The sequence below is a fragment of the Aphanomyces astaci genome (genome assembly GCF_000520075.1).
Source record: "Aphanomyces astaci strain APO3 unplaced genomic scaffold supercont1.11, whole genome shotgun sequence".
NCBI classification, from domain to species: Eukaryota; Oomycota; class Saprolegniomycetes; order Saprolegniales; family Verrucalvaceae; genus Aphanomyces; species Aphanomyces astaci.
The window spans coordinates 546,866-563,305 of NW_009798274.1; the positions used below are offsets into that span (position 1 = coordinate 546,866).

General features: G+C 45.6%; 4 protein-coding genes across 4 annotated transcripts in view; 2 read left to right on the forward strand and 2 right to left on the reverse strand.

Annotated features, from left to right (window-relative positions):
* H257_05830 (hypothetical protein) overlaps window positions 1-1,103 on the forward strand; it is a gene marked incomplete at both ends in the record, with an annotated part of 3,328 nt that extends 2,225 nt beyond the window's left edge. The window contains 2 exons of the mRNA XM_009830823.1: window positions 32-581; window positions 706-1,103. Coding sequence (XP_009829125.1) covers window positions 32-581; window positions 706-1,103 — 948 coding nt within the window. The remainder of the gene's footprint in view (window positions 1-31; window positions 582-705) is intronic.
* Window positions 1,104-1,423: 320 nt separating this feature from the next.
* Window positions 1,424-2,249, reverse strand: H257_05832 (hypothetical protein; the record flags this gene model as incomplete). The annotated part of the gene is made up of 2 exons (XM_009830824.1): window positions 1,424-1,848; window positions 1,892-2,249. The coding sequence occupies 2 exons, from the start codon at window positions 2,247-2,249 to the stop codon at window positions 1,424-1,426; spliced, it is 783 nt and encodes a 260-aa protein (XP_009829126.1).
* A 3,253-nt stretch (window positions 2,250-5,502) lies between these two features.
* On the reverse strand, window positions 5,503-6,251 carry H257_05833 (hypothetical protein; the record flags this gene model as incomplete). The annotated part of the gene is made up of 3 exons (XM_009830825.1): window positions 5,503-5,703; window positions 5,835-6,089; window positions 6,159-6,251. 3 exons carry the CDS (start codon window positions 6,249-6,251, stop codon window positions 5,503-5,505), a joined length of 549 nt encoding a protein of 182 aa, XP_009829127.1.
* Window positions 6,252-9,689: 3,438 nt separating this feature from the next.
* Window positions 9,690-10,067, forward strand: H257_05834 (hypothetical protein; the record flags this gene model as incomplete). Its single annotated transcript, XM_009830826.1, has 1 exon — window positions 9,690-10,067. The coding sequence occupies one exon, from the start codon at window positions 9,690-9,692 to the stop codon at window positions 10,065-10,067; it is 378 nt and encodes a 125-aa protein (XP_009829128.1).
* Window positions 10,068-16,440: the final 6,373 nt, after the last annotated feature.

The window sequence follows — 16,440 nt, forward strand, 5'->3', positions numbered from 1 at the left end:
TATTTCGTTATTTAGTGTTTGTCAAAAAAAGGTCCTCGCTGTTGCTAATGCGTCTCGGTGGAAGGCTATTGAGTCCAGAGCCCTCATCAAGGATCAATCGGAAGCAGCGTGGTACACCATGTACGAGTCGCGCAGTATTCCGTCATTCATTGCCACGAAGTCGATACCACCGGACGACTTTGATGACCTGCTTCGTGTCTTTTCTGTCAACTACACAGTCTGTTCCGGACCTGGGCGTCGTGAAAGGCCGCCGAGAGTGCAACAGACGCATGCTGTCCTCGCAATGCTCCTCCATTACTATACGGCTGCTGTTGAGCACAAAACATTACAAGAGCTTTTCGGTGTGTCGCCAACTACATTCTCCCGTGTGCTGCGTCGAGCAGAAGTGGCGCTGGACCGTGCATTGTCCCACATGCAGGATTCTGCTGTTCGTTGGCCATCAAAGGCCTTGCAACGGGACTGGGCTGTCTTGACGAACGCAAAGGAACCCCTCATGGAAGGTGTGTTTGCCTTTGTGGACGGCAAAAACTATCGTGTGCAAAGTCCTTCCAACGCAGACCTGCAAAATGCCCATTACAACGGTATGCTCCCCGTGACTGAGTGTGCTAATTGCATTGATAGGGTGGCTGCATTGTGTTTATGTGATGGGATGTCTGTGTTTCGGTGTCGATGGCACTTTGATTTGGGCTCGACACAACTGCCCAGGCTCATGGAACGATGGCGAGGTCAGCTGTCACCTCCAAGCACGTGTGTCTGACGAGCGTTTTGTTGCTCCGGGGATGAAGATTGCCTCCGTTTCGGCATTCCCTGTTAGTGGTCGCTGCTCTGGTCGGATTATCACCCCACTGAAAGAAGGTGACCTCGATCGCAACCCTCCATGCGACCGGTTGGCTCTGCAGACAATGAGTGACTGCATAACATCTCTCAGGCAGGCTGCAGAGTGGGGAATGGGCGCGACTGGAAAGGTCTACCGCCAGTTGTTGCTACCCCTACCGTACAACCCCTTGGTGCGAGGGCGTCGTCTCTCCAACATGTTTCAGCTCTACAACTTCAGAGTTCGCCGAACGGGACTCAGTCAAATCAAGAATGTATTTGGTGCATAGGTCGAAATAGTCAACATTAAGAAAATATGCATTTATTATGCTAAGATTGTGCCACACTACACTTTGCTTTTTTAAACTATGGCCATCAACCTTCGAACTGAAGAATGAGATTTCATCATGTTTTTGACATATATCCCAAAATCCCGAGGCCATCCTATAAAATCCAAATAATCTGACTAGATAATGTGCATTCGCTACAGATGTCGTTTCATTTGTAGAGCATTTGTGATTATTCTGACGATGGAGCATATAAATATATGCAATTCATCACTCTTGAAAATATTCTGTACTTGAATTACACATTTAACTGAATTACATATTTAACTCGATTCATTTTTCCCAAATATTTTGCCAAGAAGGAGAAACTGCAATTCGTCGCGGCGAGCTTCGCGGGCTTCCCGATCCCTGTCGGCCTTTTCCACCCGCTCTTCACGCAACCTGTCGGTCTTTTGCTGTCGCTCGTACCTCATCTCTTCACGCTTGGCATCCCGCTCCCTCATAACCATAAGGAACGTCATCATGTCGGACGATGCCTTCGCATCTGACTCCAACTCTCCTTCAATTGAGCGCCTCTTTTTTGCCGTGTACGACGGTAAACCACCGGTATCGGATTGTTTACGTTTGAGCTTGTCGCTCAGCGCTTGAAGCTCGGAGGGTTGCAAACCCGTTCGACCGACCTCAACGCGTTGATCATCCAGTTGAGTTGGTAGTTGTGACTGCATCGTGGCCGACTGAAAGGTGTCATCTAGGAGCTCATTAGAACAGAGATTGAAGAGGTTGTCATGTACCGCTACAGTCGTCGCTGTCGTCAGGTTCATCATCCATCGAAATGGTTGCATTCATCGACAGGACCGCCACAGAGCTCTCGATTTCTCTTTGCAGACGTTTTGCACGCAGGACGTCGAGGGGGGGGTAGTCGGGATGGCCGGTTGGTTTCTGAACATTCTTGAGAAGCAGGAACTTTCTCTTCAGCGCTTCTGCATCCCGATGCGGCAGAGACTGGGCAGTCGCCTCGATACCGAAACGTTGGGCAACCTTTTCCCATTGGTTCTTACCCAAGGGTAAGACCGCGGCAGCGATGTCAAGCAGCAGGTCCACTGAAGAGGGACACCACGACTTACCCCGGCCCGTCTTGGTTTTAACCATTTTGAATATGAATGGTTGTCCAGGGCTTCATGATTAACCTCTTAATTTTTGTTGCTTTAATGATTACTTTTCACGGTGCGGATGCGAGGGGAGGTCTCACAAATGAAATGGATGCAAGACGATATTTCGGTCTTCGCAACTTGCGAGCGTACTTTTATTTGAAAAATGTCTCAGCGAGAACCCGAAGAAATTATGATTTGCGAGATTTTTAGCAGGCATCTATTGGCCACCAAACCGACCACACACCAATTTGCACGTTGCATAAAGTAAGCACATCGCTACTACGTTCTAGTATAGCAATAAACTAAGCTCCATGAGGCGGATGCGGTCGCGGATGAAGTAGTGGCGGTATCGATCTGCGCACATAAGGCATGGTCGGTTTGATTGAGGTTCGATGCAGTCCGCGAAGTTGCAGCGCATTGAAATTCAAAGTGTGAAGGTAGCTGGCAAAGTCGAGCAAGCGGGAAATTTAAGCTAGCCAATCAGAATATCTCTTTTGAATTTATGACTTTCCAATCACAGAGATTATCCCAATATACATCTCAGAATTTGATTGGTAGGATTTTACTATATCTGATTGGTTATAATGCAATTTATCGACCCATTTATAAAAATATACAATGTACTCAACGGTATGATTCGAGTGTTTAACCTTGTAATTATACAATGCATATTTATATTCGTGTAGCTTTTGCAAATGGATACAAGTGCCACATTGCCCAGCTCAAAGAAGACGGTGAAATGCCAATAGGAGAGGGGAAACTACCCATGACAATTGATGGTAGTTATGATATTGTCTGTGTTAGGTTTAATTTGTTTAATTAGGTTATTCATATTTGGCTCGAGCGGCGTTGGCTGCAAGGTCAGACCACGCGCTTGCAACCAACGCGTACACTTTCCTCGTGTTTTGTTGGAATTTGATGGCGCACTCGGTGTCCACTGCGTCAATTCGTTTCGACAACGTCACATTGTAATTGTTGAAGTTGCTTACTGATCGATTGTGTACTCATGTTTGGTTAGGTGATGCCCTTGTGGTGAAATTTGGCCGAACGAAAAGTGACCAAGAAGGTGCAGGGCTCTTTCCAAAGCACGTTTATGCCAATCGACGTGCCAATGGATTTGTCCAATATTGAGGTTGATATAATTTTGAATTTTGAAATTATAACGAATATTTTTTTTATTAGCCTGGCAATTATTGTATTCACGCGAGGGCTTCCAAGCAAGGAGAGTTCAACGTTGCTCTTTCGCGTGAACGCCTAGGCCCGATTTTCGAAGTGGTGACGCAAAGTGTGTGCTGCGAACGAAGCGGAGATCGTTGTCATGGTCATGTCAATTTCTCACATTGGCATACACTCGTTCCGAAAAGCGTGGCAACATCGCTGTAGAACTCGCCGGGGGGGCACAGGCTGTATCCATTTGGCTGCGCGCTGGATGGAGTCTTGGCAGCGTTCAAAGGTGCTACATGTTTGAGGAGTCAGGGGGTGATCAATTCGTCGGCCGTGCGGTAACAGGTTCAAATAGTGAACTAAAATTCACTATTAAGTATAATTATTCATTATTTATAGTTAAGTTAATAGGGCTCCAATTAAGTGATTTTGGTTCGCTACCTTCTCATTTCGCACGAAGCGCAGCACTTTCGTTGGAGAAGCACTTGCCAGGCTACGCAACTGAGTGCCCAGCCTGTTTTCGCTGCGTGTTACCCTATCTGCTGGCTTTGTTGGCATTTTACCTCGAGTGGTTGAAAGTGACGTTTAGTCCGGGACATCCTCTGTTTATGTCGACGTTGTGGTGTTCGGATAAATTGAACCACTTGTCGCAAGTGGTACACAGTGGCGTGATGTCAAATTCAACAACCGGAATGGTGGCTACTGGTGTGCCGCCCAACGTCGTCATGGTTGATCAGCTAAACCAACTCGAAAACAAGTTTAACTTGTTTGAGAAAATGTCATGGGTCGACTTGAATTAATTCCTCATGAAACTCAGCAGTCAGCTACAGTCTAGTTCGGCCCCGGTCACAGTATCCATCATGAACGACTCGTTCGTAAATCTAAGGTCTCAGCTATTGCCGGATATCAAATCCACCCCACCCCCACCGTTCCCTGATCCAGCCACTGTGGGATTGTCCACTCACCCGTGCTCAGTGCCGCCATTGCCCTCGGTACCACCACTGCCCCTTGTGTATTCAGCGAGCCCAGTTTGCCCCACGGGCAAAACATTTGATTTATGGACGGCATGGTGGCTTGGTGACCCCGACAATCGTGTCCCTGCGTTGAGGTCGTTGCGCCGAAATGATTTTTATCGTGGCGCTGACAAGGTCAATTATGACAGCACCACAAAAAACGCTATTTACGAAAGTGGAATGCGCGAGATTTGGTCTGCCAAACGGCGCGTAGACGAAATGTAGTACCTTACGTTCTATGAATGAATCAAGAAATTTCAGATTACTTCACAATAATATCAATAGTCATATTCAAACATTATTGCTGTCCAAACTGGGACCTCCAAATACAAAGTTCGTCTTGTTCTTCGCCGATATTGTCGTTGCAAGTTATTTACAATTCTGTACACGCATATAAGCAATTACCAAGGTCTAAATGAGAGTCAAAACGTGCGAGAATGCGTCGGTCATGTTGTGCAGCATTCACTTGACGTGGTTGCGCGGAAACATGAGAACTTGTGCCAACATTTCCCAGTGTTCGACGATCATTTGTGTTCGCAACTTGTTAAATCGTGCTCTCCTAAGGTCGATCGTATCCACTGAAAGGTCGTTATCAATTTTGAAGTCGTGTTTGAGCAACTTACCGTGTGGTTGTGGGCGCATCTTGGGTATATCCCCATGTCCATTTTGTTAAATAAATTGCAAAAAAGAGAAACAAGAACCATTGTATATTACTGTATTACAACTCTGCATGACCGTACTTCTTCTTAATTCCTACGACTAACCCTTTTGAAGTAGGTTGTGCCCGAGGTACCCGGTGGAAAGTACCAGCTGCGCCACAGACATTCGTCGAAGAACGGAGGTAACAGATCTGAGACCGTACCTCGCATAGTCTTGATTTGTCACTTGGCTTGATTTTCCTATAGATCTTCGATGCGTTGGGTGTGGGCACCAGTGGTGGGGTCAACGAAGTTGTCAGTGTGGTTCACCCACTGGTGCACTGGTGCCCATACCTCATGTCTTCAAGGTCTCTGTTTTTGGCAAGAGTATGGACTTCGTTCGTTGACACGTACGACCCGAACTTGTCCGACATAATCAGAGTACGTGCTTCTTGATCAACGCTAAGAGCGTGGGTTTCGTACGGTCCTCACCGACCAATATGCCGAACCACCGCTTGGTTGCCCGATCGACACTCCCAAAGAGCCAACGGTCTGGGTGAACTTCACCACGGCCGTACTTTGACTTCTTCTTCAAGGACGTCTCGTCGATTTCGATGACGTGTCCTTCACCGCCAATCTAGGGCAGCAAATAAACAATTTAGATGAATAAATAATTTTAAGCAGTTTAAATGAATATATATTTGACAGCAATTACGATGAGTAAAAATTGGTTAACAATTTGACGAATAATTAATTGTAGAATTTTACCTTCATTTCGCTTGCAAGCATTTCAGCCGAGCAAATATCTCGGCAATAGTTGTACCAATTGCATGCGGTGTCCGTCGACACTCCTTCCTCATCCATGACAGTCTTGGCTGGCTTGTGCGAAGCCCACGCGTATAACAGACGCAAGAGCGTCGTTAGTGGTAACTTCGACTTCGCAAAGAACGAGCCAGCGCGGATACTCTTTTCGACCGGGCGGTCGGCGTGGGGCTTCTTCTTGCATCGCCAGCGCCAACCGTTCTATGTCGTCGACAGCATCATATTCTTTGCGCATGGAGGACACGCTATTGAACCCTCCAGGAGGCCAACTTGACGACACCACAGCACACAAGCATCTTCCGAAGCGGTGACCTCCAGTAGGGTTCGGTACGTGAACCCGTCCAGTGCCGACAAGTCGTACATCGCGGGTCAAATTTCAGGGTTGTACCTATTTCCCATTCATTTGACTGTGTAATTTTTGCTGTTTCCGCCGAGATGAAGCCAATACCAGGGGTTGTAGTTTTTTTGTCATTGCTAACTACTTGTGACGTGCAGATGTGGAGTGCCTGAAGATACAGTGGAACTCATAAATTAATAGTGGTACTCTGTTGTATTTTAATTCCCGTTTGGGCAAAAATATGGACAAGGCGATATACCCAAGGTGCGCCTGGTTGTGGTCAATGTGGCGCTCGATGAGCTGGAACAATGTGTACTTTCGCTCGCGTGAGACGACAGAAACGTGGGTCACTTCAGTCCCTACCGTTCGTCATCACCGAAGCAGGATGCCATGGGACTGCAGGGGTAGCATAGCGTGGGGTGCGGCGATCGGCCACGTCGATCCATCGTCGGGAGAGTGCAGGATGACTTCTGACTCCACATTGGGTAAAACTCATGATAGTGAGTGTTAAATCATAGAGGAGTTCATGGATAGCTCGTAAAGTGTCCAATAAAGGAGGATATATTTATTCCGGCAGTAGAACGACTTAGAATAACTATCTGAGAGAAGAAGTGAAGTAAAGAGAGTGTAGACGCAGTTATTAGGGTTCTTGCTCGGATAGAGAAACATTTAAAAGTGAAACGGGAGTAAAAAGATTAAAAATCCTATAGATTTAGGGTGCGTCTGGTAACATTTCAAAAATAATATTCCATTTTCTCGCAATATGGGATTAACTTAAATACCACTTTCAAGATGGAGGTAAAAGGTCCATTTTGTACTATGGCCTTTCGGACCCTTTCAACGAGTAAATCCCACGTGGAATTATTGGATTTGGGTCAAATCCCTTACAGCAAGACATATTCCAACTTTGATAAGATTTGTTGAATTCGGCCCCAAAATGTCTTTTTGAGCCTGAATATTGCAATATTTCCGGTTACCTAGTCAAATAATAATATAAAGAAAAATAATTTGTCTTTCTATTATTTATTTATTGACTAGTTTGTCTTCATCCTTTACACCCTATCGGTATCGGGTATTGTAAAAAAGGTAAGATATTAATTAAAACATGATTAAATATTGTTCGAAATCCGGATAAATCCGTATGAATTGAATGACTTACGTTATGATTGGAAATCGTAAGACGACATGTACACGTCAATTTATTTTGTCCAGTAAATGATTTAATCCACAGTGATTGGACAAAATCCAATTCGTGCATTGTTCACAGCACTTTCAAAACAGACAAAGTCCAGGCATCACTTGGCCACGGCGAACGCCTCCACAACATCGAATTCGGTAGGATCTGATCTCAACTTTCATTTTGTTGACAGCTCGTAGTGGGCTTGCATTTTGTCCATCAGCATCTTCCATGCTGAGAACGCCACCTTGACGGTACGTGATGGCAGGAAAATGGGCAGAATTTAAGGTAAGGTCTCACATGGACACTAGGATTACCAAGCCACCACAGCCGCCACGCAGATGCAACGTCAACGCTCGGCAAAACAAACGACTCAGGAAAAACGTGCCACCCCATTCAAATGGCTGATTGGTTTCGTTTGTACTGGAATTTCCAGGGGCGGCGGTTTGACTTTGAGTTGGAGGGGCTGCCGTTGTCGATAAAACTTCGATCAACGTTGCTTTCAGGACTTCTTTCATTATATTGCCCGCACTAATGCCCTTCCAATGTGGTAGACAGACAACCCGTCCAAAACAAGTTGTGGAATTGAAAGAATCGCGCTGTTGTTACTTTCAAGCCTGGTATAATCCTATAAAATAATGTGAGAATGAGGATATTTTAAATTACGTACTTCCACATGAGGAGGAATTCCACTTGCTTGAATAAACTGAGATGTGTAGCCAGAAATCAGGTTGCGTTGCAAATTCTCCAACATCGCTGAGTTTGTGAACAATGTTGTTGATTTCAACGCATGTAGTGCTGGAAGCAGGGTGTTTAAATACACAAAATGGTAGACCGTACTCGCCAACGCCATTTTTAGCAAAGGACGCAATGTGACCTTCTCACATAGACCCGGAAACATGACTTTCAAACTTGGCTCCAACAAAGGGGCGCTGTTGGCTGGGAAGTGCGGAGGCAACACTGCAAACTCGTGGCTGTTGACGGCAAGCCCCACCACCACCCTACCCATGTACTGGTCCCCAGCAGCCTCGTATCAATAATATCGCTCCATGACATTGCCCTATGACCAGCCGCACCTCAAACACACAGAGACAATTGAAGGGCCAGCAGTGCTTCCGGAGCAAGCGTACGTAGCGATGCCTTTTATGATAGAGTGCGTGCCCATATCATTCTTTCCCTTCCGCTCGAGCCCAGTAGCACGATTGGTAGTTCCTATATTTACATTGAATCATATATATTATAATATATATGATCACAGTGTAGTTAAAGGTACACTGTGCTCACCTTCTTAGCTTTGTTTTCGTTTTAAAAAATGTATTGCCAATTGCATCACCTTCCCATGACATGTGATCAAACCTACTGTAGTACCGTGTACCCGTTGTAATATACTACGTAGTACTCTACAACATTCATCATTTGGAGACGTACCTTTTCGTTTCCATTGACACATTAAATTCCAAGTAAGAACAAGGAACAGATGGGCAAATCTGCCATCGTTAAGCAGCAAGGACTTCGAGCAGAGGTCCTCATACGTCACATACGAAAGCGGACGCTTTCCCGTTTGTTCGCTGGCACCACTTTGAAGGTCGTTAGCGAGTGTTTTTCTAATTCCTTTAAGTTTTGTTGACGCAATAAATACATAATTAGGATAATTATCAGAAAATATCTCTTTCATGTCATCTCGTGTTCATCCGGAAGGGCAACTGGCTGATCTTTGTGGAGACTCTTGATTGCAGACCGATAACTGCTTAGGTTGAAACATCCACCGTTTTGTTCTGCACCGTCCACGTGATAAATGCGAGGAAGTGTTCGTAGGTAAACAAATGGAGGTCGAAGTTATACCAGTCAGACGATTCGCCGCAAGGCATGAGGAGGTCGTCCAATTCTTGACGTCTCACCCAAACTTTCACTTGGTTTATGGCGGATCTGTAACCCACTCGAGTTGATGCACTTAAGATTCAAAGTGTCCACAAACTTGTACATCATCATTGACTGCTATTGATCTGAATTGCATAATTATAATTGGCTAGATTTAGCGTAAGATGGATGGTCTACGAATTCGTTCTGTTCTGAATAAAATGTTTACTTTACTAACTCCAAGGCAATTTGAGTATTTTTCTGGTGAAAAAGAATTTGTAGACAACTCATCCTATTCTTGCATTAAAATTCCAAGTTTCATCTAACGTTTTACTCGAAGTATTATAAATGTGAAACATGTATCTTTGTGAAAATGTAGCGACAGGGAAAGGTTGATACAACACATGCACAGTTTCTTTTCTCCTCGAGCATGAGCGTTGCGTACGGCATCGAAGTCGAGGCCACGGAGATACCTGCTGCCATGGAACCAGTCCACCGCATCAACGACGCCCTGCGCTCCATGATCATGACACAGGCCCAGACGGTGCTCTTCACGACGCATTTGGATGACGGTGTCAAGGTATGCGATGCGACCAAGTCCGATTGGAATCGGTTCGTCAACTCAGAGTACCAAGAGCTCATATCCCGAGCTATGATGTGGCGAGATGGGGCTATCTACATCGTCGAACCACCAGGAGGGATCCACGAAGATATGAACTGTATTCTAATTTTTGTCATCGCGGCCGCAACTGGAACCTTCGGCATGCACCTCCAACCACACGGAGCGACTTTTGTCAATAGCCTATAACATATTGAAGCTGACGAGAGCTTTGGGTCGGCCCCAAGTATCGGCGCAGTCATTCCTGCAAACCTCGCTTGGAATGAGTTCCACAGGTTGAAGATTGAAGTCGGCGTCTCACGTGGCTGGCGGTATTTGGATCCTAATGTCATTCGCTAGGCAATTTTCCCTGACGTCGCCTACATTTTGTGCATCTACATATCGCAACACATTGAAGTGTACCAGTACAAGCTCCACTCTGTCGAGCCCTACCAGCAGTGGTTCCTTTCCAATCTTCGGTGTGACCAGACCACGTTAGCCCGTCTTGTCCACTGGTTAACCATAACCCAGCCAAGGTCACTCGGTACAGCTTTGAGGAACGGGTCGCAGTGCTCCTCTACTTTCTGGGTTCACAGGGTGGCTACCCGAGACTGCTGCTGTCTTTGGAATGTCCAAATCATGGTGCATTGAATGTGAGGCTCTACTTGCGTCTGTGGTCTCCAAGCATGCCAAAGAATGGATCTTTCGTCGTCGCTCCGACACGGACTGGACAAATGTGGAGATCAAATTCATGGAAAGGCAAAATATCCCTGGTGTTGTCGGGGCTATTGACGGCACATTAATGACCAAATGATTACGACGGATTTTACATCAGAAATGGTGACCCTTCCCTAAATATACAGTACAAGCAGTTGTAGATGCAACCCAACGATTTATGTCTGTGGTCGTTCGACCAGGCTCATATTCATATCTGAAAGGTCTCGTCATTTGGCAAATCCATCCACCATAAGGTGCCTGCTGTTTGCAACATTATTGGTGATGCTGGATATACATTGTTGCTTTGGCTGTTAACACCGTATTTACCCCACAAGGAAGGTGGAACGTTGTCAAAGCTGCAGAAGAATTACAACTTCAAGCACTCAAGTACCCGGATGGTTGTTGAATGTGCGTTTGGGAGACTAAAGGAGCGATTTCGAGTGCTGAAGTCAGTCCTGAATGAGAAGGCCCTGGACCAGACGCTAACAATTGTGCCGACCTGCTTCGTTTTGCACAACATGTGTCTGCACTTCAACGACGAGCTCTTCAGCATCCCCTGTGCCGTCGCGATCGCAATGACCACACTCAAGAGCATGACGACGTTGACTATGAGACAAGTAAAGTCCACCGGCAGGCAGCAAAGTTGAAACGCAACGGAATTGCAAAAATAATATTTAAATAATGCAAAGGGCACAATCAATGAATGAATTCATTAATGCATTATGAAAATGACCATAAGATGAAATTATTGATTCTTATCTGCCAAACGAGCCAAACAAAAGCTTATCATTGTTGCAGATTGGACATTGAGAGCTCGGACTACGTCGTCTAAAGTGGCCCCAGCGACCCCCATCGAGGCCGGTTGCTGGGCACTGTTCAAGGAGGTGCTAAGGAACACGAGGCCTTCCTTAATGGCGTTAAAGCCAGCGTCTCCTTGCCGACGAGCAGGAGGATTTGCCTCGCGCTTTGCGCGTTTGGTCGCGGGCTTTTCATCGGCGCTGTCCACATCTAAAATATGTTGAATCATGGTATCTCAAATAAAAACAATCGTAGCTGTTAAATCAACATATCACCCTCAAATATATTGCAACAAAAATCATATCAATGCAACAAATATAGGTTCCTGTCCTTGATTATTGGCGTCATCGAGAGTAGGACCTCCTTGCGATCGCCCGCCCTCATGCAGGCAGCAAACAGTGCAATGAAGTGTTCACTCATGTGTGTCCATCCATCGAGAACCACTCCGAACTTGTCCGGCAGTTCCTTCACGATGTCTTCAACGACAGAGGCGCGCAGCAGATGCATGTACAGTAAACCACGGAATGGTATGCCATCCGAATTTTCGGATACGACAACTCGACTTTTGGCCAATGATAGTCTATTATGTAAATGGTGCGATTTCATTGGCTATTGATAATATTCTACCGAGAGCGCGACTTTAAAACATTAGGAGCTGGCTGTTCATTTAAAAATCAATGCACCCAACACTGCGGCCAACAAAGCGGTCGTACCCGGTGTCCTTCAAGCTTCATGCGCTGCAGCTGTTGCGCATGAAGCTTAAAGGACACCACAGCACAGCTCCAAGTGTCCGAGGAACTTGGTGTACCAAGCCGCACCATTCGTTCGTGGAAAACCAAAAGGACGACATCTTGGACTACCGTGGGAACAAAAAGCGCATGAAAATTAGCCTGGTGGCCGCTGTGAAATCTTTCCCGACCCAAATGGACTCTTCGAGTATATATCCGAAATGCGGGTACGCGAGGGCACGCTAACAACGACGTACATTATCAACTGGATTAAACGACATCAACTAGAATGGCTCCGTCTATATCTTGCGGGCAAGAAAAGATGGCAAGGGATACCAATGGTTTCTGCGATCGGCATGGATTCTCACGTCAAAAATTCGGACACAGCAACCAGTCCAAAGCTGCCCTCATCACAGTGCGGGACGAGTTTGCCGAGGACTTCCACCATTCCTACCGCGCGTTCGACGATGAGACGATCTACAACGTGGATGAAACTGGATCCTACTACGACATGGCTACATATGGGATGTACGTGGAGGTGATGCCAAGATCTCTTCGGTTGAGAAACACTCATTGCGGATGACAGTCGTGCTTACCGTGCGTGCCGACGGCTCCAAGTTGCCCGTGTTGTTCATAATCCATGGAATGCCACGCGGACGCATTGACTCGCATGAGCGGCAATCGTATCCGCCGGGCCACTTCTACGCAGTTCAACTCAAGGCGTGGATGGACAATGAAGTGTGGAAGACGTACCTGCGATCGTTGCTCTTGCCTAAACTGTCCGAGCCGTCCATTCTCCTGCTCGACAACTTTGAGTCCCACGTCAGCGAAGAATCATACTCGATTGTTACCGATTAGTTGGGCTGTCTCTTGGTGCCACTTCCACCGAATACCACGTCCATATGCCAACCGTTAGATGTTGGGGTCATGGCGCCGTTCAAACGTTACCTTCACGACGCATGGCTGGCCGAGGAGATTATCGATGGCGAGGATGGAGACGACTTCGACACTCCAAGTGCTACCCAGTAGCGACTCGCAATGATCAAGCGAGCGATTCTATCGTGCTAAAAGGTGCGTGCCGAGGTCTGACAGACACTGCTTTCCAGTCGGTTTATAACTTCGAAATTTTAATGTTTGCACTTATTTGTATTAGCTCTTGGATGTACTTTTAATATTTTATGCTATTTTAATACATTTGGAAAAAGTTTGACACTGCCCGGGATTTGAACCTGGGCCCCTTCCTCTATCATCTTGATGCCGTCGCACTAACCGTTGCGCCACTGCGTCAAAAGCTATCTTTTCATTGCAATCGTCGTATTGATTGAAACTAATCCGCAAGAATCTATATCCTGTGATAATGATTCCGCGAAAGCTTTGTTTGCAATGGAAGAGTTCTTCCTTTTCATAACCTGTGATAAAATTTAAACCAAACTTTTTGGCTGAATAAAAATACAGTTACTGGCTGTCATTGGCTATTTTTGTAAACGTAGTTCGAACTACCAGACCCAATCACTTCACAGTATTCTCAGTGTCTCGAAGATAAAAGTGGCGTACCATTCCGTCGTTCACTGTAGTGCTTTGTTTGATTGTGCGATAGTCCCTTGAAGGGGTTGTAGTCACGGATGTGCTTCGTTTCAAATCAGCTGAAAGGCAGATTGTCGCTGATAATACAATTAATACAATCGTCTTGAAGGCGACTTCATTCTTGGTGTTCACGAACGCTGATAGGATGAGGTGCGCGTCGAGGCCGCCGTAGGTTGACTGAGACATAGTCTTCTGCCAAGTAGCAGTGTGATTGTACGTCACATGGGGCGAACATTGCTCTTCCCAGAAGATTTCTTGGCCCGAACAATGAATGCCCTTGGGAGTCGGAGGATACTTGAATGTCATGGCACCGAAAACGGTTAACTACAATCGGGGGAGCGAAGAAAATATCCACGATTTCGTTCGTGGTCCAAACCTCACACGCGGGTTGGGGTCAAAGGACTTGCTGGCGTGTTCCGGTCATTTGGTATTGGTGTTGCGTGGATGTTGCGAGCTGTTTCGAGTCCCGAATGCGAGAGAAGTTGGGAACATGTGAGCCAGCCAAAAAAATCACCAGTCAAATTGTAGGGTGCTCATAAATTGTCCAATCAGGGATACTATATTGGATTCGGGAAACCCATATTATTGCGATATTTCTTGGAGCCCAATAAAATAACAGCAATAATTCTCTGGAAAACAATACTTATGGTAATATTACGTGGGGTCCAATAAAATAACTGAAATAATTCTGGGGAAAACAATAACTATTGCAATATATTTCGCTCTCCAATAAGTACTACTCTGATCCATATTGATTGTCAGGTAGATTTAACCTTGATCCATGTATTCAAACTTCGATTATACCTCATTATTCGAATAAAATCAGAAAAATATATTGTATTACAGAGGTGTATACACTAAATCCGCTGGCCAGGTAGATTCGTGGCGAAGGCGTGGAAGTGGACGTGTTGTAAGGGATCCCAGACGAAAGATGACGATGTGATGGCAATACGTAATGTGTAGAACTACCTTATTAGGCGCCACAGGCGAGAGGTGATCCATGGTGCGGTTCTCAGAGTGGATTGGCGCGACGGCGGTCAAACATGGTGGCGGCAGATTTTGGGGTATAAAGCTCTACGTTCATGATTCGGGCCAAGCGCCCGAAGCCACTCGATTGAGTGTTTTACGCCTCTCGAGCCATGATGGCTACGGTCAAACAACCGGCCTCGGTCCGTGGCATTCACAGCGCGACATGCCACACGATAGATTGCACGAAGCTTTCTTGTGCACTCGTAGCATATTGCCACTATCTATGCTAAAAATACCCATTGCACAGTTGCGACGTCGTAGAGTGCGTTTTATGCTTGTAGCATCACCCGAAGCCACACGGATGGTGAGATTTTCACCATGTAGTAGGTCTGTATGTCAGGGCCAACACTGAATGTGGGGGTGACCTTAATGAACGAACAATAGATCTATACTGTCAGGTGCTATAACCGAGAGCAAGTCTTTCATAGGGTCATCATGACTATATGTCAGCATGGTGTGGTCATCTACTTTCACTCGAAGCTGCATGGCACAACTAACGAGCAGAACATCTTTGGATCTCGCTAGAATGTGTACTTGCTTCGCATAGGGTTAGTACGTCTATTGGGCATCGAGTGCACGAGATAGCAATGGCATTTAACGCTGACCGGATGATTTTCTTTTTACAAAATCGACCTCATGCTCTCTCAAGCTTGTATCTCCTGCAAAAAAGTGCTTTCTGAGGAGCTCGAACTAGCCAATCAAAGAGAAGATAATTACCTTTCCAATGCACCAATCAGTTCAATTCAAGTAGTAAATTTAGACGAATGTCACCACGCCAAAAACAATGTGATAAACATTACGGACCAGAGTGGTAGTGGCCAGGGAGATGAGGGAAATATGGTATAGTATTCAAGTGGCTTTCTACGAATTAATCCAATTGTGTGAAGAAATCCTTGTGCTGCACTTGGTAGTTGCCATGCTGGACGAGAAATTAGTATTTGTCGTTCATCGCTTGTTGGTTTACGAATGGAATCATTTATCCGAGATATACTGAAAAACTAGTATCTACTATATACCGCAACATACTAGCCAACATTCAAGAAGACTCACGAATCTTCGCGGAATTCAAAATTTGCAATGTTTGAGCGAGGATATCGCTGCAAATAGTAACTCATCCGCTCTGAATTAAATGGATCTTGAAAAAATTAGACCGCATTCTCAGCATACAGCTATGTATAAATTCTTTGAAATGTAGATGGATGTAGGCTGTTGAATCTGACATCCAAAACACGCATTCAGAGCAAAAAATGACGAATTCGTAGTTTTGGACTCCCTCTCATTGGTTCAAATCAGCATTCGATGCGAATTGCGACATGGATATCAGAACCCTGTGCTGTGAAGAATATATCTGGCATAATATCGTCATCCAAATGTCTGTACTTGCGGCTTTATCGTCCCTTCTACAGGATCTACAAGTGGTACTCACCAAAATTGGATTACTTCTAGCCGTTCGAAATTCTCTGTAGTAAGTACGAGAACATTCTATTTTGACTTCATTGAAATTTTTTATTGCATTTGTGTCTTAAAATATGCATTACAGACAACGAGGGAATTTAAGGCTCATCGAATTTTGATGTTTCACACAAGTTATTTCAACCAATGAGCAGCAAATCCAAAATTACTCGATTCCTATTGGTGAAATTAATATTCACGCGCCAAACTAAAAAGCGCGCGTGACAACCTTCGTGTCCGCTGCACTCACAAGCGGATTCCACCCACGATCCTCA